We start from the raw sequence: 24529 nt of genomic DNA on the forward strand, positions 1-24529 counted from the left end.
CTCTTCAAATCGATTTGATTGCAAAATAAATAATCGTTAACTAAAACGTGTATTTATTCCTTAATTTGATTTCTTGTTCAGTAAACCTAATTATCGAACCATCCCATCTGGATGGAACTTTGTTCAATGCTGATTAAAATCAACGAAAATTGTAAAGCCCTAACATCAAATTTGCTGTTCTATAATTCTATTTCTAGCGATAGTTTCCAAGCTGCATGTAATTTAATAATCTCATCTGGTTCTGTATATTTATTGTCAGTAGAAAAAATAATCTATGTTTAGTTTCACAAAATAATTTAGAAGTTTGCCATCGATGAAAACCGACTGCGGCATACTCTATTCACTATGTAAAATTCTAATAAGCGGACGTTCGTTTCTCTGGCTCTCCACATCCATAAAGCCAGTTGTGATTTATAAATTGGTTTATAATTTATTTAACATATTTTCATATAGAAATTACGATCTTAATTTTGTTTAAATGTCGTCATAATCAGTGTCAATTTATTGTTTCATAACGTTTAGCTAACTACAGTAAAATACTTATTCAACATTTAACAAAACTAAAAACTCTTTGAAATACTTATTCTGTGTATAAAGTAAAAAAGTTAAAAAAGACACATGAATTGTGATTACAAACAAATGATAGGCTAATTTAAAAAACTCTATGTCTATTAGTACTAAAATCTAGGGCACCGAATTGGTTGCAATCGCAATTGGCCAAGTTGTTGGTCCTTTTAGTAAAATATCCTCCAGGGCAAGCTTAACTTTAATGAAACGACGCTTGAACTCGAGGCCGCAGCCCTTTGACAGCCGGAAGTCGACGAGTATCTTTCCATCCATCTCAATGATATGCGCCTTAAATACTAAGCGGAGCTTACGTCTATCAATGGTGGACACTGTGACAACGCCATCGTCGCTAACTTTGCACGTGTATCCACCCAAACGCTCGATTGTGCCCACGAGCCGCTTAATTGTATCATCCCAGCGCGTGGTCACGAAAAAGCGGGTCATGCGTCGCACCAGGCGCTGGAAGTAGTTCTGTGAGGCACTTTGCGTTTGATTCATTTGCGTTGCCAGCAACAGATCATCCAGCATCGCCGGCTGGGAGAAGCAGTAGGTTAAGCGTGCTTCCTGGACCAGCGCCTGTCTGTCACCGTCTTCTTGGCCATTGACATGTCTGTTGCGGGACCGCACATCAAAGTCCTCGTCGCTGCGCATCGTGGGCATGGGCTGCGAGCAATAGTTGCGTGATATCGAGTCATCCAGATTGTTGCTGAGATGCGCGCTCGACTGCAGACGCTGCCGCTTGGCCTTGGGCGAGCAAATCTCCAAGGCAGCCGCCGAGTCAACCAAATCATAGGAACGATCTGCAAGAATGGTTAAGCCCGTTAAAGTCGATTGAAAGGAAAGTAACAAAAAAAAAATTAAAAAAAAAAAAAAAAAAAAAAAAAAAACGAAAAAATAATTACAACTGAATAACAAAAGCAAGCAATGCAAAAACCATTTGGTTTTTGGTAATAAAGCTCTATGGAATACGCGCACACCATACAGCTAAAATCACCAAAGAGCAAATAATATGCAAAATAAAAAGGCAACAAATAAACTAATATTTATCAGGTGCACCTATTAATTATAAGTTAAATTAATTAAATCGTTTCACAACTTTGCTAAGCTGGCCACAGAGCCAATGCTTTGGTAATCTAGCTTTATGAAGTATTCAAATCTATCATACAGCTAAAGCGCCAAAGCAACGGCAGTGCGGCGTCCATCTAATCCCGGCAATTACACTTCACTCCCGGTCACGGTCACGGTCAGGGTCACGTATGCAGCTCGTCGTTGGTTGTGCAGCACAGGCGGCACAGGCACAGAGCGACCCTCAAGGTATGCAAAGCAATAGATGATTGAGAGTCACTAAGTACCTGAGCAGCGGGGTGTGCAGGACGGGAGTTCAGCACGGAAAAACACGACTGACACGGCTCTGGTGGCTGAAGTTTCTTACCATGCTCAGCAAACTGCATGTTGCACCATTTGTGGTCGAGAATCTTCTCCAGCGTGAGGCGTCCACCTGGACTGCTGGCCAGAACTTTGCGTAGCAGGGATATGGCCAAAGTATCCAGTTTGCTCCACGGTGTCTGCGTTTGCCAACGATCGTTGTCCTTCCAATTGATGAACTCCGTGCAGCTCGCCGATGGCTGGTCCCACGGCAGCTCTGAGGAGGTGATAGACAAAAAGAAGAAGGAACGAAAAATAAAATAGTTCAGATGCGCCGATCATAACAAGTCTTAGGCATATAGCAAGATGTGCTTTGATGAGTTAAATCCGTGCAAATTAGAAGTTCATTCAAAATGTGTAAATCGTGCACTAACAGTGTGACCAGGTCGCTTTTCAACTCTTGTAATAGTTCGGCCATATTACAGTTAATTTTTGTTGTTGTTGTTGTCTTTGTTTTTGTTGAGGCTGATGCTGATGTTGGCGGGTGCGGGCGGTGGCAAGCAATTTAAGCTGGAGCTTTGGTATAAAAGCTTTAGATGATACAAACTGTAAAAACAATCTACAGCTAGAATACCAAAGAAACAGCAAAAATGAAAGAGTTCAAATTGTGTGTGTTGTGTGAGAGTGTGTGTGCGTGTGTGTGGGTAAGACAAAACATGGAATTGTGAGATAAATCAAACACAAAACACATGACAAATCCGAATGACATTGAACGTGTAACTGTGCCGTTATTTTAATTAAGAACGAGCAAACGACAGAAGAGCCAACGATATGCAATGTTTTTGTTAAAAAGCACAACAAAAGTCCGTTAAGTGCAATTTCTATTGTACTTACCACCCGCCAGCATCGTAACCAATATGACACCACACGACCAAATGTCCGCCGGCTGCGCATGGTAGGGCTTTAGCAGAACCTCAGGAGCCACATACGGCAGAGTGCCGCATCGCTTGTCCAGCAGCCGCTCTCGTCCCTTGCATCTAGAAGGCAAATGTGAGTCGGCACAGAAGTTAGGCAAAGAAAAGAAGGATTTAAATGGCATCAAATTGGGCTCTTAAATGGTCAGTTAATAATTCATATATTGAGCATATAGATTCGTACTCCATTGGTGATTAGATTAATGTAACAACCTATATCATAAGTTGATGTTTGTTTTCTAGCAATTTGGTGCCGCGATGAGAGCAGCCCAAGCATACCTGAACATCGTGGCCATTCCAAAGTCTGATATTTTTATATTGTCGTGCTCGTCTAGTAGCAGATTCTCCGGCTTCAGATCGCGATGGGCGATGCCGCGCTGATGCAAATACTGAAGTCCGGAGAGCAATTGCGTGAAGTATCGCTGGGCTTCATGTTGTGGCATTCCGATGTCGGGCTCTGTAAGTTAAATAAATAGATAAGGCTCAAAGTTATTACTGTAATGACAATGTAAAAAGGAACCTGTAAGACCCATTTCGAATGGGTCATAATGGAACTGAAGTTTTACTGCTTTTAACATAAAAGTAAATTCTTTATTATTATATACTATACAATTATTTGAAAACGACAAGGTCGATGAGAAGATGTCTAGTATTTAATATTAACCGATTGTTTATATTTCGGGAGCATAGTTAGGCACAGAACAATCCAATTTTTGACTGGACAAACTGCAATAAATAGCTTTAACCGGATTCTTAAAAAACAAGGAGACTATTTAGCATACAATCTGATAGACGGACGTGCTCTAGGAATATCGATCGGGCTGTTCAATAGATCCAGCATCAGACAATGAGAAAAATGCTCTATTCCACCTAATTGCGTAGTTCTTCGTTATAAGTCAAGGCAACTCCAATTCAGATACAGATTTTGCAACTATTGCAAAGACATCGTGGCATATCTAAAGGTTGTCACATTATGTTTGAAAGACCCTTTCTTTTAAAGTTGTTACAAAATGGAAGCAAACAATGCTTCCTTAATGAACTCGAAGCGTTTTCTTAGAGATTTTGAAAAAGAAGATAGTGTAGATGATTTTTAAATAATAATGCAGAATTTCGTGCAACTTACCAATGCGATCGAACAACTCGCCCCCGGCAGCGTATTCAAGAAATATGTACTCCACGTGTCCCTGCGATCGTTTGCCGAAGAAGCGTAAAATGTGCGGATCTTGCAGCATTTTTTGGATGCACACCTCCTTGCGCACTGAGATCACGGCATCGGGATGCTTTTTCAGATCGACCATTTTCATGGCCACGGCCTCTCCCGTCTGACGATTGATAAGCAGCTTGACTCTGCGCCACAAAGATAAGATTTCTCTTTAGTTTTGCTGCGAGAAAATTTGCCAGTGCATTTGCAATCCCCCACCGCTTGCGTCTGTCTTTGTCTCGTGTGCCGACACTGGTTAGTGCACTGCTCCTGTTACCACTTCCGATGCTTCATAGTTGGGGCATGCGCACCACAAAAACGAGCTTCGGAAATGGATAACTGGGCGGCAGCAGCAGCAGCAGAGAGTGGCTTATGCAGCAAATACGCCGGAAAAGTGCGTTTTTTTTTTTGGTCTCACAGCATTTCCGGTTTATTGACTTCAGCACACGCATACACAGGGTGGGAGGGAGGTGGGAACGTGTGTGATGCATTACAATGCAGTATGGCTTTGATTTTGGATGCACTACTGCCACTTACTCGCCATAGGCACCTTCGCCTAGGGTCTGCGCCAGCGTCCAGCCCTCCACGAATTCACGGGTCGCCGATGTCGCCGCTGCGTTGGCAGCCATGTCCCTTGATTAGGCGTACAATATGCAGCCCCTTTGATATCCTGTCTACGTATCTTGTCCTAACTGATGTCGCCATGTGCCATTATCATCTGTTTGCCATGCGAACGGGCGGGAGCAACGTCGAGCTGTAAGCAGAAAAAAAATAGATACATATAAAACAAAGACGACCATTAATAAAAACTACTTTACTCATGATACGATGCGACGTGGTTCGCAATTCACACATACGATTAAATAAAACTCCGCCAACATTCAGTACATTCACCTACCCTCAGACACGGACACGGATACGGACACACGTATGTATTTTGGGGATGCTGCAGTTCAGCTTCGTGGTGTACAAACGAAAGGAAAAAAGCCAACTTTTTATGCTTCTTTAATATTTCATCTTTTGGTATGGTCATGGTTCGCTCGCTCATGCAACCACACCGACCGGCACATGCGCTGTAGAGCTAGCGAAAGAGTGCTCAGTTAAGGTATATACATATACATATACATATATATATGAATAAATATCTATATACACATGCAATGTGTTTAAAAGGTTACAGAAGATAAGAAATATTTGACAATATTTAATTGTGATCATCTATGTTTTTAGTAATACGCCATGATATTTTCTCTTCAATTGTCTTTAAATCAAATCCATTAAGCACCTTCAACAAAGGCATCCTTTTGAGTATACCTTACCCTATTTATATATATATACACATTCAGTACACTTAACTTGCTATAAAAAGCTTGTGCTCTTGCTGTGATTCTCCGTTTAAGATGCTGTCATAGACGCAGAGACAAATAAAGCAGCGTATCCTTTGCCGTTCTCTTGGGATGATGCCAAGACTCTTAGACGACAGCGTTTTTTTTTCCTGCCTGCTGAAAAGCTCATGCTGTTTTCAATGTGGCTCGTTCAACAGGCCACCATTCAGCTTTTGTTTATAATATTCCACGTATGTACTCCCTTTATATTTGACAGGCTGACATTTCTTGCTCGCCGTGTGGCGCATAGTCAAACAATGCCAGTACAGTCTAGATTGGGATACTGAAAGGCCCCTCTGCGAATCCTATACATGTGCTGATTTCTAGCCTTAGCAAGGAATATGGAATTTGTTGCTTAACTTATAAAGTCGTGGTTTACAACTTTAATGCTTGGCATTGGGCAAAGTGTTACCTGGAGTCGCTTGTAATTACCTTCAAGGATCAAGACTTGTTAAATAATTAATTTTGCTGAGTTCATATTGAAATCTGTTTTAACTAGGCTTGTGCAGTCGAGGATTGGCACTTTACATAGTTGTTTTTTACAGGGTTTTCTTTTGGAATCATTTTTAAATTAAATGAATATCTATTGCAAATGAATACAGTGAAGAAAAAAAATACCTTGCCATAAGCTCGACGATCACTGTTGCTTATTCTGCCCCCACCCTGCTCGCTCCCCACCATCCAGCGGGAAACAAGTCGCCTAGCAACAGCGAGAAAAGCTCGTACTCAGGCTAGGCCTAGGACAGGAACTGGCACGGCGACTGTATGTATATTGTACACAGCGGGACGGCGGCTGGCACTAGGAATGGAGACTGTGAGACATTGCCCCGCTGCCTGTCGATGAAGTTAAGCAAATACGAGTTTCGTCAGTATTTTTATTTGAGCACCGGTTTATTTTTATGCGCCCTGCCTGTACATGAAGCGGCTCCTGCCACTCTAGCCCCTTGCCCGGGAACAACAAATGCAGAAATGAACAAAAAAAAAATAAAAGGAAAAGATTTTGTATGGTTAGGACAAAATACACAACACTCTGTTGGCGGCTGCGGATAAGGAGCGAGAGACAGGTATTAAAGCTGTGGCCGGGACGGAGATGGACATATCAAGCTGGCAGATACGACAGACAAGCGCAGCATGAAAATACCAGCCCAGCCAGTTTTTTTTTTGTGTAACCTCTCTTCGATTTTTTTTGTTCGTCTCATAGCAGGAGCCGAAAGCAGCCACGTGTGCAGAAAACTTGCAAAATAAAATTTAATTTAAATTTGAATTTCATTAACATTGCGGATTTACCAAGATTGGATGAGAGGCAACGCCTCCTGCCTTCTGTTTGCAGTGCAGAATGGATTGCGGTTATCCTTCGCCTTTGAGACGCGCGCGCGTGAATTGCATCTGTTCTGAGAGTATAGAGTATTCGCTGCGCGGCCCGTTTTTTGATGCTTCGCATTTTTTACCTTATAACGGACGGCTGGGGTATCCCACCACCGATTAATGTTAATTTCTCAGAGAGCGCTTGGAGTCACAAAAACTCACTGACGATTGCCGACTGCCGATGCGTAGGACACACACACATACATACAAGCCCGGTTGATGTGTAGGTAAGTTAGCGTTTTACTTAGTATGTATCTACACGTTAAAAGTGCCAAAGTGCGTCGTTGTTGAACCTTTTTGCGACTGTTGTGGATCGCAATCAACCTGTGCACTGGTTATTCTAGTTTAACTCTATTTAATACTCTTAATCCAAAATGGCCAAACACACACTGTCGCTATCCTGTCGCCTACAGCGGCTCGTCCTGGGCAAGCGTTAAAACCAAACTGTGAGCAGCAAATGCGCCCGATACATGAACATTTTACAATCTGCATGGCATGGACCAGACCAGACCAGACCAGGCAAACTCGAAACTTCCAGAGCGAGGCGCCGAGTTTAGCAATTGAGCGTGAAAGAGTCACAAAGAGAGCGAGAGGGAGGGACAGAGAGCCGCAGAGAGCGACATATGACATATTGAGAGCGCGTAGGAGCGAAAGCTTACGCATGCGCGCCAAAATGTTGGAAACAACCAACTTTTGTCGGCTTTCGGTGGTTGACGCAACTCTCTCGCAGTTTTTCGCTTCAAACAGCTTCCTAGCAAAACTTGCAGCTCTTAAGTTTAAAGAAGCAGCTGGCACTAACTCGCCGACGGAGAGAGATGCGACACAACAACTATAGCCGGTGAGAGCGGAGCTATTGCTACGCAGGCGATAGCCGGTGAGTGCAGGGCTGTTGCTTCTTTTTGTTCTTCTGCATCTTTGGTCATACACATATACATACATTCACATGCTTTTGCGTATACATACATATACATATGTATGGGCACATTTTATTACTGTGCTGCATAGTATTCCCTTACAGACATCGGAGTTGTTGTGCGACGTGTCCGTCAATGTGGTGTGTAAAAGAGTTACCATTCCCGCTGTTGTACAGTGGGCCTCAGTCATTTGTAGATGGACTTAAATAGAAGCTGTTACCAATAAACTAGTGTATAGATTCGGGTAATGTCCGTCTTGCAAGTTTGTCGGTAACTTGCCCCATTTCCACGGATCGATAGACAGTTGAAATATATATGAGCTAAATACTCCAAAGTGGAGCTAAATATATGTATAAATATCAAAGCCTTAGACTCCATCTCGAGTCCTAAAAGGTCATAGACTTGCAAAAAAAAAAAATCAAATTCGATATCGATTTTTATTGAAATATTCGAAATCGGACAAGAAGATTTGAAGCCTCTAGCTCTTATAGTTCCCGAGGCAGATACGTCGGAGACGTCATTTTCTGCATGTTTCATGCATTTGCCAAATTCGTAAAGCATTGCATTAAACTATATGTCAGTGAAAGGATCTGACAATGTTTATGCGGCAGCTCGGGATAGCTACAAGCACCCAAGTTATATTTTGTGTGTATGGGGTTAGAGGGTATCTATTAGTTCGACTTGATAGAAATTTATTTGGTTTTTCTTGATGTCAAGCGTGGCTGAGATGCTGCTGACTAATTTATAAGGACCACGATGTCTGTTACGTAGTTATTTATATGCATGTAATTTGCACAGACATGCATATATTTATGCGCATGTGTGTAAATAGACAGTCACCAGGGTAAACAAGTTGCAGGCATACATCCAGCCATATGTACATATTTACGTAAACGAGTCCCGAGACTTGTCCGACAGTCTTTAAATACGTAAAATGCTTCGTTGTCAATATTTAAAATGAGGTGCCTTGTTTTCAGCCCCGAACTGTCATAACAGATCAGTTCCCAGTATGCCAAAACACAAATACAAATAATTATTCTATAGAAGAAAATCCCAAATTACAGCTGGCTAGTTTTTTGCACTCAAAAGTTGGATTAATCCTAACAAAATTTGTCATTTTTAAGCCTTACTCTTCTTTTAACATATATAACAAATTTTCAAAGATCAGAGTACTATATTATACAGCTTTTATAGTGACAATCGAAAATGGAATTTTTGTATAATAGCAACAAGAAAGTAGAATTATTAATGTATTACCGATTCCTCCTATAGAGCTTATTAATGCAGCAGTGCGATCTTGATAAGATTTAGCTTATATATAAGGAGATAAAGCCTCTTAAGTTGGCCTAGATGTCCTTATAAACAAAACAGTTTGCGAATAACTGTTCTCATAAATGCTATGACATACGCTGGCTTTAAAACAGACTAATTGGTATAGAAAACCAAAGACAAACATTCAGCTGATCAGGAATATATACATTTTATGGGAACGTTATGTGCGTTACACATTTTATGACAACATTTTTATACACACTATAAGGGCAGAAAACCGTATTTATGCCATATAGGAAAGGGTATTTTATAATCGACATGCCGCATATGGCTGTTAATTCTTGTAATCAGCCTAATTGAACGGATACATAATATTCTGACCACATCGTATCTTTTTTTAATTAATTTTTTAAATGCTTTCGCTTCGCTGGGAAGATATGTTTAAGCATATATAAATTTGACTAAACCACTGAGATTTTGGGTTGTGAGAATAATCTTAAAAGATTTTTATTAAATTTGATTTTTTCTTACATAAAATTATATATTTTTTATTCATAGCTTGACATAATATTGGTTGACCACACCATTTAAAAATTTGAAAATATTTGTGATCAGTTTAACAACCGAAAGCAATTAACAATTGCAGCACGAGCATTTAACGAACTTAGATTTGAAGTAACTTTTATACGAAAGGTTAGCAAAATAAAAGGTTAAACAAAATAAAAAAATAAGAAAAGTCCTATAAATCCTTTACTCGACACGACAAGCAAATCCTTTGCTCTTAACAAATTTTAATGCTAATTTTTTGGATAAATGCGGATTCTATATGTTAATTTACATTATCTATTATTTAATGGCTTGAACTTGTTAAAACACAAGTTATTCAATTTCGCCTGTTTTTATTAATATCTATTTAATTGCCTTAAGAGGCGAAAAGATATATAAGACCTCATTTATTACTATTGTATATTAAGTTTATGAATCACATTACTTTAGGTTTCATTTAAGGCTTCATGTTCTCTTTCCATACTGTAATATCCGATATGTATTGGAGATTATATCACTTGATTATGGATTCTCCTTATAGCGCCTTATAGACGATGTCGCCGCTTCGTTGTGGCCATCTGAAGCCGCGGACTCTGCGGCGGACGACTTCCTCTAGTCTTTTTGGTTTTATACGGCTTAGGAGAGTTCAGTTTTGGTTCCAATGTTTCTTCGAGTAATGTATAGGGAATCTCGTCGAAGCCTTGGTCGTCTTGGCTGCTGTCCGTTTCCTCAATATGCGAGTCGGCAGTGGTATAAATGCTTGCACTGCTTCCAGACTCGGATGCTCGTGAGGTGTTAGTTCCGCTTGTTGCCGAGCTATAGCTCGAATTACTCATCTTACGTGTCTTGCCCGGCTCAAAATACTGCGGATCCAGGATTAATGGGAAATTTCGACGGCCATTTCGAATCACGTGGATGTTGTTGTGTGGCAACGGTTCAGTTTTTGGTGGAGCCAGCGAGCCATCAGTCATGGACATCATGCCAAAATGCCTCATCATGGCAACCGCCTCCTTCTCCACGGTACTTGTGTCGTCCCAATCTGACATGGTCGCGTGTTCACCCAACGGCTTGGTTCCAGCTATCTGCTGTATGCGCTCCATCATGGCCAGACTGGCGCGAATTTCCTTCGATTTTGAGCTGTGTACTTTGTCTATCTCCTCGTTGCGCTTTTGCCGATTCGCGAGGTACTCGTACGTCGATTTTGGACGTGGAGTATACTCCTGCTTCCGCTTTGCTTCGTATGCTAGCTGTCCATATATAAAATTGCAATTTGGTTCTAAGTCGACCAAATCGTCCTCAAAGTTTGTTGATGGGGCCCAGGCCATATTAGCGCTGCATGTGGGTATTGAGGGGATTGTTAGTAGGGACACCAACGCTGTCAGTGCAAATGGCAGTCTACGATTGTGTACCCGTCAACATAACCTTGTTTTGTGCATACACACAGATGCATACGAGAATACTCATGTATGCATATGCTTATGTGCATCAGTAGGTATGCATGTGTGTAAGTGTATTTAAACACATACATGTGTGCATTGCCGGCTTAATCGAAAATAGTTTTCAAGTGTACCGGCAACAAGACAGGAACAAACGTACAACAAACCAAATGCAGCTTAATATAAGGCACTTACTTTTAACGAGATAGTATTCAAATTTTAATTCAGTTTCTCGTTAATAAGACATTTTCTATGAATTTCATTTAAGAAAAGGCAGAGTTGCCAAGGCCTACTTATACAAAACGCGTTTTGGGCATATTTAGGTATTTTATCACATATCACATGGAATTGACATATTGTTTATGATTTAATTTACTAATTAATACGTTATAGGAAAAACTTGTTTTATATTGTATGAATTTAAAAATTAATACCTTTTGCAAGGGTATACAAACGCTAGCGTCTTACCCCGGATGATATTCTACTACCCAGAAGCAGATACATATATTTATCTCGCTCTGACATCATGAATTTCTATGCGCAATGCAACAAAATGCCGAAAGAATTGCGCCAAAACAGTCGATGCGAATATATACAGAACAGAATGAAAGACGATGGCAGTGAAGCTGGATTTTGTACAAATAGTTTGCGAACATACATATGTATGTATGCCTTAATCACAGTTTAATATTGAATAATGCATTAAATGAATGTACGACTTACCGCTTTTTGAAAGCGATTGCACTAGCAGCGGTGTTTTTTGCACACCCTTTTGCGTATGCGACACAAGTTAATGAAGTTATCAAGCCCCAAACATTTATAACTAGTGAACACACTTTTTAAATACTATTCGCAGTCACGCACATTTTATTCGTATTCATTTGAGGCTTTAGCAAAAGGCCGCCGTCGTCTGCTTTTGCACATTTGGCAAATTTAACGATGAGTGTGACAGTACATACGAACAGAAAAATGTAAATGCTAAAAGAACAAATTGTGGTGGTCGCTCGATTATCCTGACAAAAATACTAAAAATGCATATCTTCACTTATAATATCGATTGTTTTGTTGGCCTGCATAACGAATTTGGCGGAAAAATAAATACTGGATTTAAATGTATGGCTATGCATATCCATCGTTTTATTGAGAGGAACTTTTATTTTGTGCAATTAGCGCTTATTGTGAAAAAGTGTATGTTTATATTTTAGACAAGCATTTTGATTGATTCAGTTGTTGCAGCTTACGGCGACAGGGTTCATTGCTCCCATCGCCTTGCAACCATTTCTGTATGCGGTTCCCGACGTAAAAAAGGTATATTAGTTTGCGCAATGCCCGTCTGTAAGTGGGAATTTAATTATTAAGCAGCAATTGAGAAAGATAATTACGAAGTATATAGTAGAGATAAAAATTAAATGCATTTATGTATTTGACGCACATTTTAATATATTTACCAACTTTTGGCAAGTAAAACAATGCTGATCTTATCGTATATTAAAATGCGAGTATCATGCAGTCGGCTACACCCGATTGCAAATTTCCTACTTGTTTACTACTACACACATGCGCGGTGCAGCCAAACTGCCGGTCATGATTTTTATTAATGAAAATCTAACAGTTTTCGCCCTCAAACTCAGGGCTTGCGCGTTTCGCATACGCTGCTGCATTCGCCTGGCTCCCAGTTGCAAGACGACAACTGGTCAAGGCGCACGAAAATTCGGAAATTTGCACAATTTGATTAACGCGTGGAAACATAAACATCGAAGCAATTTTATATGAAGTGAACCATTTGGCATAACACGCAATATAAAAAATATTTCTATTTTAAAAAAGACTGAAACTATTAAATCGCAATTTCGATCTCTTGGATCTGTGTGTGCGCTCTTGTGAAAACTCTATAACAATAATTGATAAATAATTTTTGAATATCAAAAAAAAACTTTCATTTTTGAATGCCATTGAAGTATTCCTACTGAAAAACTTAATAGCTCACTATGCGTAGTACTACAGATTTTCTTTGATTTTTCAAAATAAAAAAAAAAAAACATAATTGATTTATAGGTCAATTTTCATCCACACCTTAAAACTTTACTGCAGTCAAACTTATATTTTCGCTCGAGCAAATTTATGTTTGTGTGTACTATGCTTCCGGTTGCTATGCACGTTACGGAACTATGCATAACGGAACTTACATAAACACCCCTAGAGCATAGCCGACTGCGCAACACTCTGTTCACAGTGCAATAACAGATTAGTTAGTCGAAAGGACTCATTTGGATTATTGGGTTGGTAGAGTCAAGACCTATTTCTCGATCTTTATAGTAGCTCGCCACGATTCCCAATTTGATGACTATCTCTGCGGGAGATATCAATAGTGGGCGTGGCCAAAAAAAAAAAAAACACCACATTTGTTTATAAGCTTACATATATTCCAAGATTCGAGTATCCAGCCTCATTTGCGGCGAGAAATTTGTGTTTTGTATTCGCAGAGAAATCTCAAAAATTGAAAGGGCATTCCATAAACATTGCGTAAATTTCAATATTTTTAGCTTGAAACACATTCATAACGTGATATAAGAACAAACGGCCGATTGATCAAAATAATATCTAAACAAACAATTTGTATTGTTAATTGCTTGAAATTCGCACGCTTCCCGACGGCCAAAATCACGTTGAATTTTCGTTTATTGTCGAACTATTCGAATTATTCGTTTTCATTCGCGTTCGAGCTCTAAATTTCGGTCGGACCAACGTTGACGCGAACACTGCGCTGGAGGTGCTACGACAACAGACTCGTTCGATTGCCGCACTCAAGAGGAAATCTCAACTCAAGGTAAATGAATAATAGGATGGGCCTGTGGCTTCTGATAGCCGAGTACCTATTTGCCCTTTACTCTTTACTCTTGCTCTTTGTTTGTTGCCTGCCTATTGCCTATTGACTGTGGAGTGGCCACTTGTGCCAGTTCCTCACTTTTATTCAATTTCGAGACAAACCAGGCCAAATTTCCCTTTTTTTTTAAAAAAAGATTTGTCTTTCAGCGAATCTGCAAGGGCCTAGTTTATTAAAATACGCTATTTTGCATGTTATTTATTAAAAGCTGCAAAAAGAAAAGCCCAACCAAATTGGATTAAATAAAAAACTAAAAGTTTCCATATTTCGATTTCTTGTTGAACCCAAAATATGTTTATCTACTTTTACTTTGCTTTTACGATATTGGACATGCTTCAGATGATATTGGTTATCCATGGCTACATGCTTTGGTTAAGGTTCCTTTCAGTCGATCATCCATCACTTTATATAGATCATTAGCTCCTTAGATAACTAAATGCTTAAGGGGTTAGTTAAGAGTATTACTGCAAATTATAGTAGTTAATTTGTTAGTATACTTGAGAAATTATCCACATTCTTAGTCAGTTACTCAGTTTTAAGAGCTGTAAATATGTTTTTTCGATTATAAAATTATATATGCAACAAATAGATAGATTAGCGCTTTAAGGATCTCTACAAAGTAGAGTATACTTTCCAGCTAAGGGTGCATGTCCGTTAGGATAGACTCCCCCGCACAAATACACACTCGGATGCAGTTGCTTGTTACATATGCATGTTTTTTACTCATACAACCCTAGCCAAACGCTTAGGGGCGACATTTAAACATAGTCTAGTTCTCGGGTGGCCCGTCGGAGTCGTTTTAGCCTTTGACTTGCGGCGCTGGGGTCAACCCGAAGTGAGTGCACTGCCCTGAATTAAAACGCGCTCAAGGACAACAGCAACAACAACAACAGCAGCTGCAACAAAGAAAATGCCAGCAGCAACAAAAGTTGCCATTAATTGGCAGCCAACGCGGCGAATACGTAATTTGACCAACCTTATGCATGTATGTGTGTTGCATATTTATATATATGTGTGTGCCAGCCTGGCTGCCTATTAAACTGCAATACGAGTGCTCGGCCCTAAACAAATGCCTAGCTAAACCAAGTTAACGTTCTACTTGGTTTGGCTCCCACCAAGAAACATATAAGACATCGCCCACAAGCTCCGCCGGATGGGTAGAGAATCCCTTTCATAAATGTATCCTAATAGAACAACCAGGCATCCTTTTTGCATCTTCTTCTTTAGCTCAAACATTGGGTAAACTGCATGCTTGAATAACTTTGTTGCTTATTTCTCGATTCCTATGGGATTCTGGGCTTAAATATGTTACCCAAGTGTGTTTATATAAATCAAAGCGAATGGATGTACATACAAAAGTGAGTTTTTTAATTTTGTAATAAGGCAGGAAATAATAATTCGTATTCTTTGGATAGATCCTTATACAAAGTTTGGGTTCTTTATCCGAGACTTCAGCTCTGCGATAAAGAATACACATGCTTTATGAGGTCGAAGATGTCAGCTTCTTTCTGTACACACGTTTGCACAAAACTATTATACCCCATTTAAGCCTTTTTCTATAGGTACAGGGTATAGGAAATGTAAGTTGCATTTTCATTGAAGCAACTTTGTTTTAGGTTCGAGTTGCGACTTGTCCTTCTCCGTTGCCTTTGTCTGTGGTTAGCGAGAGACAAACACCACGGGCCAAGGCCGCGAGGATGCGTATGTCACAATCACAAGTTGTTGCCGGCACTGCATCAAGGACACTTGAGGGCCAAGCTTGCCGCACTTGAGCTCTCCGCTGCTCCCTTCCATGCTATAAGTGCGCCAGCGTCAGCATCAGCCGGATGTGGGCATCCATCGTTAAAGTTGCACCATGATGGATCAACCGGATGCCTTACAGAAATCCAGGCCAGATGTCAATGCATTACGCAAGCCTGTGTATCTGTGTGTGTCTGTGTGCGTAATAATCAGTTTAATCCTGTGCTATAATTATTTTAACGGAATATTTAAGGCATGGCAATATAATACTCTCGGCGAGTACTATGTCTTGCCCGAGCCAAGTGAATAAATTTTACCCGTGCAGCCATGAACTCTAGGTCTGGCTGAGTGGCTGTCATTTGACGTGGTAAATTCTCTTATGCCTTACCAGATCCTCGTTGATCTACGCTCAAGTTCTCTTAGAGTCTTCAACTCAATAATATAGTTGTGAACAGGGTATTCAGCAGCCAGTTTCATCTAAGTGCAACGACATCTTAATAACATGCAGCATTTACGAGCATTTTCTAAAATATCTCAAATTCGTTGTCGACATCGGAAAACACTTCCATACTTGCCATATGTCTGTGCCGCAGTTAAGCCCTTTTTTTCTTGCTCAATAATATTTTTAACATGACCTTTTAACCTAAGTATGCTAATCCGCACTAACATATAATCCCATTCTGCTTCTTGTGTTTTGATAGTTGTCGAAATGGAGCGAAGCCAAGACGGGAGAAGAAGGCGAAGGTAAGTTAAATAATCCCATACTAACTCTGAGCTGACGCTCGCTTCTCTCTAAAATGTTTTTTTTTTTAATTCGCCCGCTCGATTTTTAATCCAATTTAACATTTTAGTTTCACAGTCAAGCCCAATATAGGCAAAAACAATATGTATTATTTTTATTTAACTTTGTATATATGTATTAAAATGTATGTCATAATTTGGTAAACAGGTAATCAAAAAATAATCATTAAAATAGTTCTGATTTTCGAACCGAACCCGATTTCGAGAAACTTGAATTTGGTCAAAAATTTAGAAATTTAGGATTTAGAATAGCTTTAAATGAAAGATATTCTAGCAGCTATATGTCAAGTTTGGCGACTCTCCGAGAGGGGATTTCTTTCGGAGTACTTTGTCTATATATAAATAGTCGTTCGGATTGGACCGACTTAGTATTTATATCGCCTCATAAGTGTATTAGCACAAACGTATACATCAAGGAGCTTAATGATTGTGCTGTATAGCTCCTTAGTTAGTAGGTCTAACGGGAACGAAGCGAACATTTGAACATAGCGAAGGGAACTGCAAGGCGCCAACTCAGCAAGGAGGTCAAAATCAGTTAGGACCCTCTGTTAAAGTGCACGTAGTTAGATTGTTTTTAGGTCAATCAATAGCGTTTCAATTGTTTGTGATTACTTTGTAACTGTAGAGGTAGCATACGTGAGTGTGTGTGTGAGTGTGTGTGTGTGTGCGAGTGTTGACCATTTTGTTGTTGGCTCGTAGCATGGCGTGTGCAGGACCTACGACAACCAGAAGGCACTGCACCTAGGCCATGTCCTGCGCAGTCTCAATTTCTCGAACTCACACAGACACACGACAGTCGTGTATCTGTGAGAAATCAATGAGGGTTCAACGCACGCCGTGGCGTGCAGTTGATATGAAGACAAACTAACTCCTTCCACAGAAAGCAGAAGAAAAATGTTTGCAAATGTGCCCGAACCTCAGATGCCCTCAATTAAACAAATACAAAGACAAGTTTTTGTTGTAAATATGCCGATACTTATTTGAAAAGTTGTTTTTCTGCAAATAAAAGTTGCACAGGAATTGAAACTGAGAGCATAATAAAAAGGTTTTTCATTTTCCATTTCCTCAAAATACGTTTGCAAATGGGCGCAAACTAATATGACGAAAGGGTGTAGGGTATAGAACGTTGCGAATTTGCGAGCGTTACGCCCGTTATTGTGCATGTGTGAGCTTGTGAAGGTCGTGAGTATCCGTTAAGTGTGTGGGTGTGGGTGTGTGTGTTTATATATGCATTAATATGGGCTAAAACTGTAACTGTTAATGTTGATATGAGCATATCTAGTTGTGTGCACAGTCCTAATGCGACCAATGCCCTTGGAAATTAAATGCCAAAAACACATAAAGCATAAAACGTAAACACATCCGTTTCCCGAGCTTCTTTCCTCCTTCGAACGAGAAGAGTCTAAGACTTGCACACACAGACACACACGCGGCATGTGGGGGAGATGCGAGTGTGTGTGTGTGTATGAACTATATATAATAAACATATGCAAAAACAAGCAGCTATTGACCCAGATTTCTTGACGTAGCCCCGCGTCCACCTGACCACCCCCTCTTCCCCCAGTCAAGCCAAGCCAAGCCATGCCATGCTTTATTGCGCATACGTCCCTTGGGCTTTTGTTTGTTTGCATTAAATTCGAGTTAAGAAATTTTAATTTTATATGCAACTGATGCTAATGCCTTGCTGTTGGCAATTACCAGTCCATTCGAAAATCAAAATTAATAAAGGCTAATGCCACTTTGATTTTGAGCAAGGACAAACCCGCGACAAATGCGGCCTTGTAACTTTGCACTGAAGAGGATAGACGCTGCGCTCTGGCTGTGGGCCTGTCTGCTCGCCTGTTAACAAGGCTGCTCCGTTATTATCGATTTGCTTTTCCTGTGGCAGACTTCCAATTACAGCATAATTATGATAGTATATACTATGTACATATCCAAGCAAAGTCTTCGACTAAAAGCATCATTATTCTTATCTTTTCAAGTACGTACTCACAGAAGGTCTATTTTTCTTATACAAATATGTACTCTATAAATCTAGTTCAACTAACCCCAGTAGGTATCTCAATAATAAGGGAATACGAAAGATATAGGTTCTGTTTAAAGTAGACCGGAGTGCTTAGCCAGAAGATACCAGCCTCCCTTGCAAACATATCCCAGCTTCTAGACTATCTTTCAGTTTATAGTCCGATTCTTATTAAATGTTCAGAACTTAAGTATGGCATTCACAAGTGAGAATAAATGTGTGGATTAAGCCCAACACTTTAGCTTTAACAAGAAGTTTTCTGGAGGTCTGATCTTTGTGAATAGAAAACATAAATAAATTTATAATAAATATACATTTTCTCAATCTCGGTTGGAATAAGGGAAGCTATCTTAAACGTAAAATGACGACTGAAGCAAACATTATCATAGGAATAGGCTCTCAGATTGATCTGTAACAAAAATTCTTTTTGGGCTTGGGGTCCATCTATGCGTTGCACACAATTTATAACAAAATTAAAATGCCCTTTGCAAGGGTATAGAAATAAGTAATTATCCATAGCTTAATCCATCGAAATTTGTTCTATTTCAAAGACGAAGGAAAAAAGCTGCATTTTATTAGCCCTGCGCGCCGAAAGTCGGTCCTAGCTCCAATACTGATTAAAATCAAGAATGGTGTGGATGGTGGCGACATTGGAGACAAGAAGCTGGGCAGCGAGAGCAGTGGCAGTGGCCACATAGCCGTCCAAATTGAGCCGGCCAGGCGTGTCAAGGTGAGCAGCGCATTAAGATCGAGCCGGTTCCAGAATTAATTTCCATCTCTGTGCAGCGGCATAGCATACACGGAATGATGGAGGAGGAGAACACCATACGGCCGCATCAAGAGATACGTCAGCTAACTCTGGAGGAGAAGAAGTTTCTACTGGCCGTGGAAAGGGGCGATATGGCGGGCACCCGAAGAATGCTGCAGAAGGCGCAGGACACGGAATACATTAATGTGAACTGCGTTGATCCGCTGGGGCGAACCGCCCTGCTGATGGCCATCGATAACGAGAACTTGGAGATGGTGGAATTGCTCATAAACTACAATGTCGATACGAAGGACGCGCTCCTGCACTCCATATCCGAGGAGTTTGTTGAGGCTGTTGAGGTGCTATTGGATCATGAGAATGTCACCTTTCAAAACGAGGGCAACCATGTGTGTAGGAGACACCCAAAGTGATCTCTCTTGTCCGATTAAATATATTTATTATCAATAACTATTTCTCATAGAGCTGGGAGTCCGCTTCGGAGGAGACTTCAACGTTTACACCGGACATAACTCCACTAATATTGGCCGCCCATCGGGACAATTACGAGATCATCAAGATCCTACTGGACCGAGGTGCTGTCCTGCCCATGCCTCATGATGTACGCTGCGGCTGTGATGAGTGCGTCCAGTCCCGGCAGGAGGACTCTCTCAGGCACTCGCGATCCCGCATAAATGCCTACCGTGCTCTGGCCAGTCCCAGCCTAATCGCGCTCTCCTCCAAGGATCCCATACTCACCGCCTTCGAGCTGTCCTGGGAGCTGCGGCGCCTAAGCTTTCTCGAGCACGAATTCAAGGTGCAATCTAGAACGAATGCGTTTTATTCCAGATTAGCTAACCCGTTGTATTTCAGAATGAGTACCAGGAGCTGCGCAAACAGTGCCAGGACTTTGCTACAGCCCTGCTGGACCATACGCGCACCTCGCACGAGCTGGAGATATTGCTGAACCACGATCCCACTGGCCCGGTCTTTGAGCACGGCGAACGCATGCATCTGAATCGCCTAAAGCTGGCCATCAAGCTGCGCCAGAAGAAGGTTGTCTACCATGCAAAATGGGCCGGAGATCTATTAAAGACCTTCTTTTTTTTTTCTCTTTAGTTTGTGGCCCATTCGAATGTGCAGCAGTTGCTGGCCAGCATTTGGTACGAGGGCCTGCCGGGATTTAGGCGCAAGAACATGGCGCTGCAGGCACTGGACATAATTCGCATTGGCATCCTGTTTCCCATATTCTCGCTGGCCTACATACTGGCGCCGTACTCGAGCATTGGCCAGACCATGCGCAAGCCCTTCATAAAGTTCATTTGCCATAGCGCCTCGTATTTCACATTTCTGTTCCTGCTAATGCTTGCCTCGCAGCGCATTGAGACCTTCATCGGCAGCTGGTTCTGGTCGGAGGCAACCACCATGCTGAACCAGGCGGAGGAGCTGCAGCTGCCGACCAAGCGCGGCGCCAAGCCCACGTTCATCGAGTGGCTGATTCTCGCCTGGGTCAGCGGCCTGATTTGGAGCGAGGTGAAGCAACTGTGGGACGTGGGACTGCAGGAGTATCTGAACGACATGTGGAATGTCATTGACTTTGTCACCAACTCTCTGTATGTCGCCACCGTTGCCCTGCGGGTTGTCTCATTCTTTCAGGTGCAAAAGGAGATGATCTTCAATTCACAGGCCACAGACCTGCCGCGCGAGCGCTGGGACACCTGGGATCCAATGCTCATCTCGGAAGGCCTCTTCAGTGCGGCGAATATTTTCAGTAGCCTCAAGCTGGTGTACATCTTCTCGGTGAACCCACACTTGGGGCCACTGCAAGTGTCTCTGTCGCGCATGGTCATGGACATCATGAAGTTTTTCTTCCTGTATGTCCTGGTCCTCTTCGCCTTTGGCAGCGGTCTCAATCAGCTCCTCTGGTGAGTGCCACTAGATATATTCTTTTGCCTCAGATTATACTTCATTTCGATGCAGGTACTACGCTGATCTGGAGAAGAAGCGTTGTCCGGAGGTCTCGCCCAGTCTGCTCCTCAACATGAACGGCACAAACGATCCGAACGCGTGCATTGTCTGGCGGCGATTCTCCAAGTAAGTCCACTTGATGTCTTTCTCTGTTCTGATTGGAAAACAATCGTTTGCATTTGCTTTCTCGACTTGCAGTCTGTTTGAGACGACGCAAACCTTGTTTTGGGCCGTCTTTGGACTCATTGACCTGGACAGCTTCGAGCTGGATGGCATTAAGATCTTCACGCGCTTTTGGGGCATGCTCATGTTCGGCACCTACTCGGTCATCAACATCGTTGTGCTGCTCAATCTGCTGATTGCCATGATGAATCACTCGTATCAGCTCATCTCGGTAGGCCAACCAAACGCATAACGCAGATACCTCAGATACCATTAATGAATTGTATTTCGCTTCAGGAACGCGCCGATGTTGAGTGGAAATTCGCCCGCTCCAAATTGTGGATCAGCTACTTTGAAGAGGGCGGCACTTGCCCGCCCCCGTTCAATATAATTCCCACACCCAAGTCCATATGGTATGCCAGCAAGTGGATGCGCCAGATGTTCTGCAGCGGCTCCTCCGCAGCCCGCCGCGAGCACCTCAAGACAATACGGGTAAGTGCTTAATCCTCCACGTGCACACCTTATGAACTGTTGACCCCATCCTGCACAGCGCAAGGCGCAGCAGGCCAGTGACAGGGACTTCAAGTATCAGCAGATCATGCGGAATCTGGTCCGCCGCTATGTGACGGTGGAGCAGCGAAAGGCGGAGTCACAGGGCGTCACCGAGGACGACGTAAACGAGATTAAGCAGGACATTTCCGCCTTCCGCTGCGAGCTGGTGGAGATACTGAAGAACAGCGGCATGGACACAAATGTGACTGCAGGTCAAGGTGGTGGTAAGATGCCCTATCACACGCACTCCGCGCACTACATTAAGTCTCTCTTCGACCCGCTTGCAGGTGGCGGTGGCAAAAAGAATCGCCAGAAGGAGCGACGCCTTATGAAGGGTTTCAATATTGCGCCACCCGGCTCCACGAGCTCGCTGGCGCCGGTGGCCGAATTCTCGACATCGCTTGACAACTACGATAACCAGCATGAGATTCTCAGCTCGACCCTGTCCACCCTGTTCACGCCCAATTTCATCCACAGACGTCAGAATACCACCGGCGGAATGGCTGGCGCCGAGTCGCCAACCACGCCTACGCAGAGCTCAGTAGCTGCGTCGACGGCGTCGGCTTCGGCGGCATCGGCAGCGCCTGCTGCCACCAAGTACAACAAGTCGACGCTGAAGTATAACAAGCGCATAGCGGGACACAAAAAACGTTGGGGTGAGTATGGTCAGCTTAGGTTACGGCCGGAAACTAATCTGCCGCGCTCTAAGGCACACTCATTGAGGCCGCCAAGGTGGGCAACATGAGCAAAATGCTGGGACGCTCCAAGTCCGAGGACTCCGTCTGCAATTCCACGCACAATGCCACGCCCGTGCACGAGCAGGTGCGGGTAACATATGCGCAGAGCTCAACGCAGCGCACCTACGCCTACCACGGAGCGGAGCCACCAGCTGTGGCGCCGGTTCCTCCGGCCAGCACGTCGGGACACTCGCATGTGGGCATGGGCGCCCACTTCTTTCACACGACCTCCGGTGCGTATGAGTGCCTCGAGCTAGTGACTGTGTGTAAACCAACTAGAGTTCCTTCCAGGTCTGACTGCTATCGCAGCTCTGAAGCGCAAACGCAAAAAGTTCTCTTCGAGTAAAAACATTTGTCCCGTAACTGAATCCATTGCGGCTGCCAATGCTGCCGAGCTGCTGACTGACAAGGTTCGTACTTGCCCCATGAAATCTGAGCGGCACATCAATTCCCAACTGCTAATCTTTCGCACAGACCCTTAAGCGCGTGTCCAGCTATCCGGCAGCTAGCGCCCAGGGCGGCAGTGTGCCGCACAAGGATCCTAGCCAGGTGGTCAAGCCGCGGCGCCACGAGCAAACTCAGAGCCAGCACGACTCGGTTGAGGCCTCAACGGAGTTCACCCTGTCCATCGATCCATCCAACACGTCCGTCAATTCGCGCGAGCCACTGATCGGCAGCAGCTGCGTCTCCACAATGGGCACCATTGGCTGAATATTATTCAATAAAACTTCGGGATCTTAAGCGTAATATTAACACAATTCCGATATACCCTGTCACCACAACTATTACCAATCACTAGGCATGAACACCAAGAACCTTATCCTGGATCAGTGTTCATGTCCACCCCACTCAACACACACACACACACATATATATCGTGTGACTGGCCTTTGGATTTGAACCGTTGAGCTAACTAATTGAATACCAAATATAACTATCCCATACCGATGTTGACAGCTGCCTTAGCATTAGAAGTATTTTTTGTATAAACCAAAGATATATATACATATATATATATATATATATATATACATATATATATATATGTACACAGTAAACAAAAGCACAAGCTTTGGAGGAATATTAACTTGGACTTAGAGTAACGCTGTGTGATGTTGATTTCGGAATGGATTTAAGGCCAAGCATTTTTCCATGTTTCATACGTACGAGGCAAAAATACAATGCAAAGAGCACAACATTTTATATACCGATTTTAACCAAACAAACAATAAACTACGAATTGCAAACTCTTGATGATTTTAGCGCCTATATAGTGAATACTTGAAACAGTATATGTATTTGTACTTGTAGATTGAACAATAATAAGATTGTGAGCTACATTTTTAGGATGGGTTTAAGTAACTGCAAGCGAGTAGGCAAAAGGAATTTTTACTTACTCACATATATTTAGTTAAAGCTTTATTATTGTTCACAATACCCCAGACTTAAATATAACGAAACCTATTGTGACCTATAGTAGCACCTAATCTAAAGAAAACATTGCATAGCAGGAATATGTTATACAACAACTGCGATAAACGGATAAACGAATATGTAGGTACTTTAACTGTTATACAAATATATATATATTATATATACACATACTTATACCATATATATTAACTAAACATCTACATATCAACAAACACGATAACGTCCGACTTGAAGCTACATATGTCTATGTCAATATCATTTAAGATTGTTAAAACACCTGATCTTAAGTAAATACTTGTATTTATGGTGCGAATTGCTTTATCTGAATATAATAGTAATATTATTTGTTAACAATAAAGAGGAAAACGTGCGTTCTTAGCACAACAATTATTTTAAGTGTGTTACACTGTGCGAAATTTACTTACTGTGTATATTCGTATATTCGGGATTAGTATCGA

General features: G+C 42.0%; 3 protein-coding genes across 4 annotated transcripts; 1 reads left to right on the forward strand and 2 right to left on the reverse strand.

Moving 5' to 3' along the window:
- Positions 1–78: 78 nt before the first annotated feature.
- Positions 79–11961, reverse strand: LOC115760253 (serine/threonine-protein kinase grp). Of its 2 annotated transcripts, none has more exons than XM_030701514.1 (7): positions 11749–11961; positions 4645–4861; positions 4030–4253; positions 3186–3363; positions 2827–2969; positions 2000–2209; positions 79–1367 (listed from the first exon to the last, which is right to left on the reverse strand). In XM_030701514.1, exons 2-7 carry the CDS (start codon positions 4734–4736, stop codon positions 685–687), a joined length of 1530 nt encoding a protein of 509 aa, XP_030557374.1. In that variant the 5' UTR covers positions 4737–4861; positions 11749–11961; the 3' UTR covers positions 79–684. The 2 variants fall into 2 exon arrangements, with proteins under 2 accessions (XP_030557374.1, XP_030557375.1); XM_030701515.1 differs by lacking the exon at positions 11749–11961 and adding an exon at positions 6780–7052.
- Positions 9642–11299, reverse strand: LOC115760256. Its single transcript, XM_030701517.1, has 2 exons — positions 11221–11299; positions 9642–10921 (listed from the first exon to the last, which is right to left on the reverse strand). The coding sequence occupies exon 2, from the start codon at positions 10912–10914 to the stop codon at positions 10135–10137; it is 780 nt and encodes a 259-aa protein (XP_030557377.1). The 5' UTR covers positions 10915–10921; positions 11221–11299; the 3' UTR covers positions 9642–10134.
- A 7151-nt stretch (positions 11962–19112) lies between the features above and the next one.
- LOC115760042 (transient receptor potential-gamma protein) lies at positions 19113–23348 on the forward strand. The gene is made up of 13 exons (XM_030701210.1): positions 19113–19203; positions 19260–19628; positions 19703–20035; positions 20092–20274; positions 20338–21143; positions 21199–21312; positions 21385–21580; positions 21646–21840; positions 21899–22121; positions 22188–22556; positions 22610–22870; positions 22929–23047; positions 23112–23348. Exons 2-13 carry the CDS (start codon positions 19278–19280, stop codon positions 23346–23348), a joined length of 3387 nt encoding a protein of 1128 aa, XP_030557070.1. The 5' UTR covers positions 19113–19203; positions 19260–19277.
- The last annotated feature ends 1181 nt before the right edge of the window (positions 23349–24529 follow it).

Source organism: Drosophila novamexicana, unplaced genomic scaffold (assembly GCF_003285875.2).
Source record: "Drosophila novamexicana strain 15010-1031.04,08,12 unplaced genomic scaffold, DnovRS2.1 tig00000387-arrow-pilon, whole genome shotgun sequence".
In the NCBI taxonomy this organism is placed as follows: Eukaryota; Metazoa; Arthropoda; class Insecta; order Diptera; family Drosophilidae; genus Drosophila; species Drosophila novamexicana.

Coding starts and splice junctions, on each gene's coding strand:
- LOC115760253 (XM_030701514.1), bottom strand. CDS start 4,736: ATGGCTGCCAACGCAGCGGCGACATCGGCGACCCGTGAATTCGTGGAG. Junction 3,364..4,029: donor CGAGTTGTTCGATCGCATTG/GTAAGTTGCACG, acceptor TTTAACTTACAG/AGCCCGACATCGGAATGCCA. Junction 1,368..1,999: donor CATGCAGTTTGCTGAGCATG/GTAAGAAACTTC, acceptor CCATTCTTGCAG/ATCGTTCCTATGATTTGGTT.
- LOC115760256 (XM_030701517.1), bottom strand. CDS start 10,914: ATGGCCTGGGCCCCATCAACAAACTTTGAGGACGATTTGGTCGACTTA.
- LOC115760042 (XM_030701210.1), top strand. CDS start 19,278: ATGATGGAGGAGGAGAACACCATACGGCCGCATCAAGAGATACGTCAG. Junction 20,275..20,337: donor TCAAGCTGCGCCAGAAGAAG/GTTGTCTACCAT, acceptor TTTTCTCTTTAG/TTTGTGGCCCATTCGAATGT. Junction 21,144..21,198: donor GGTCTCAATCAGCTCCTCTG/GTGAGTGCCACT, acceptor ATTTCGATGCAG/GTACTACGCTGATCTGGAGA.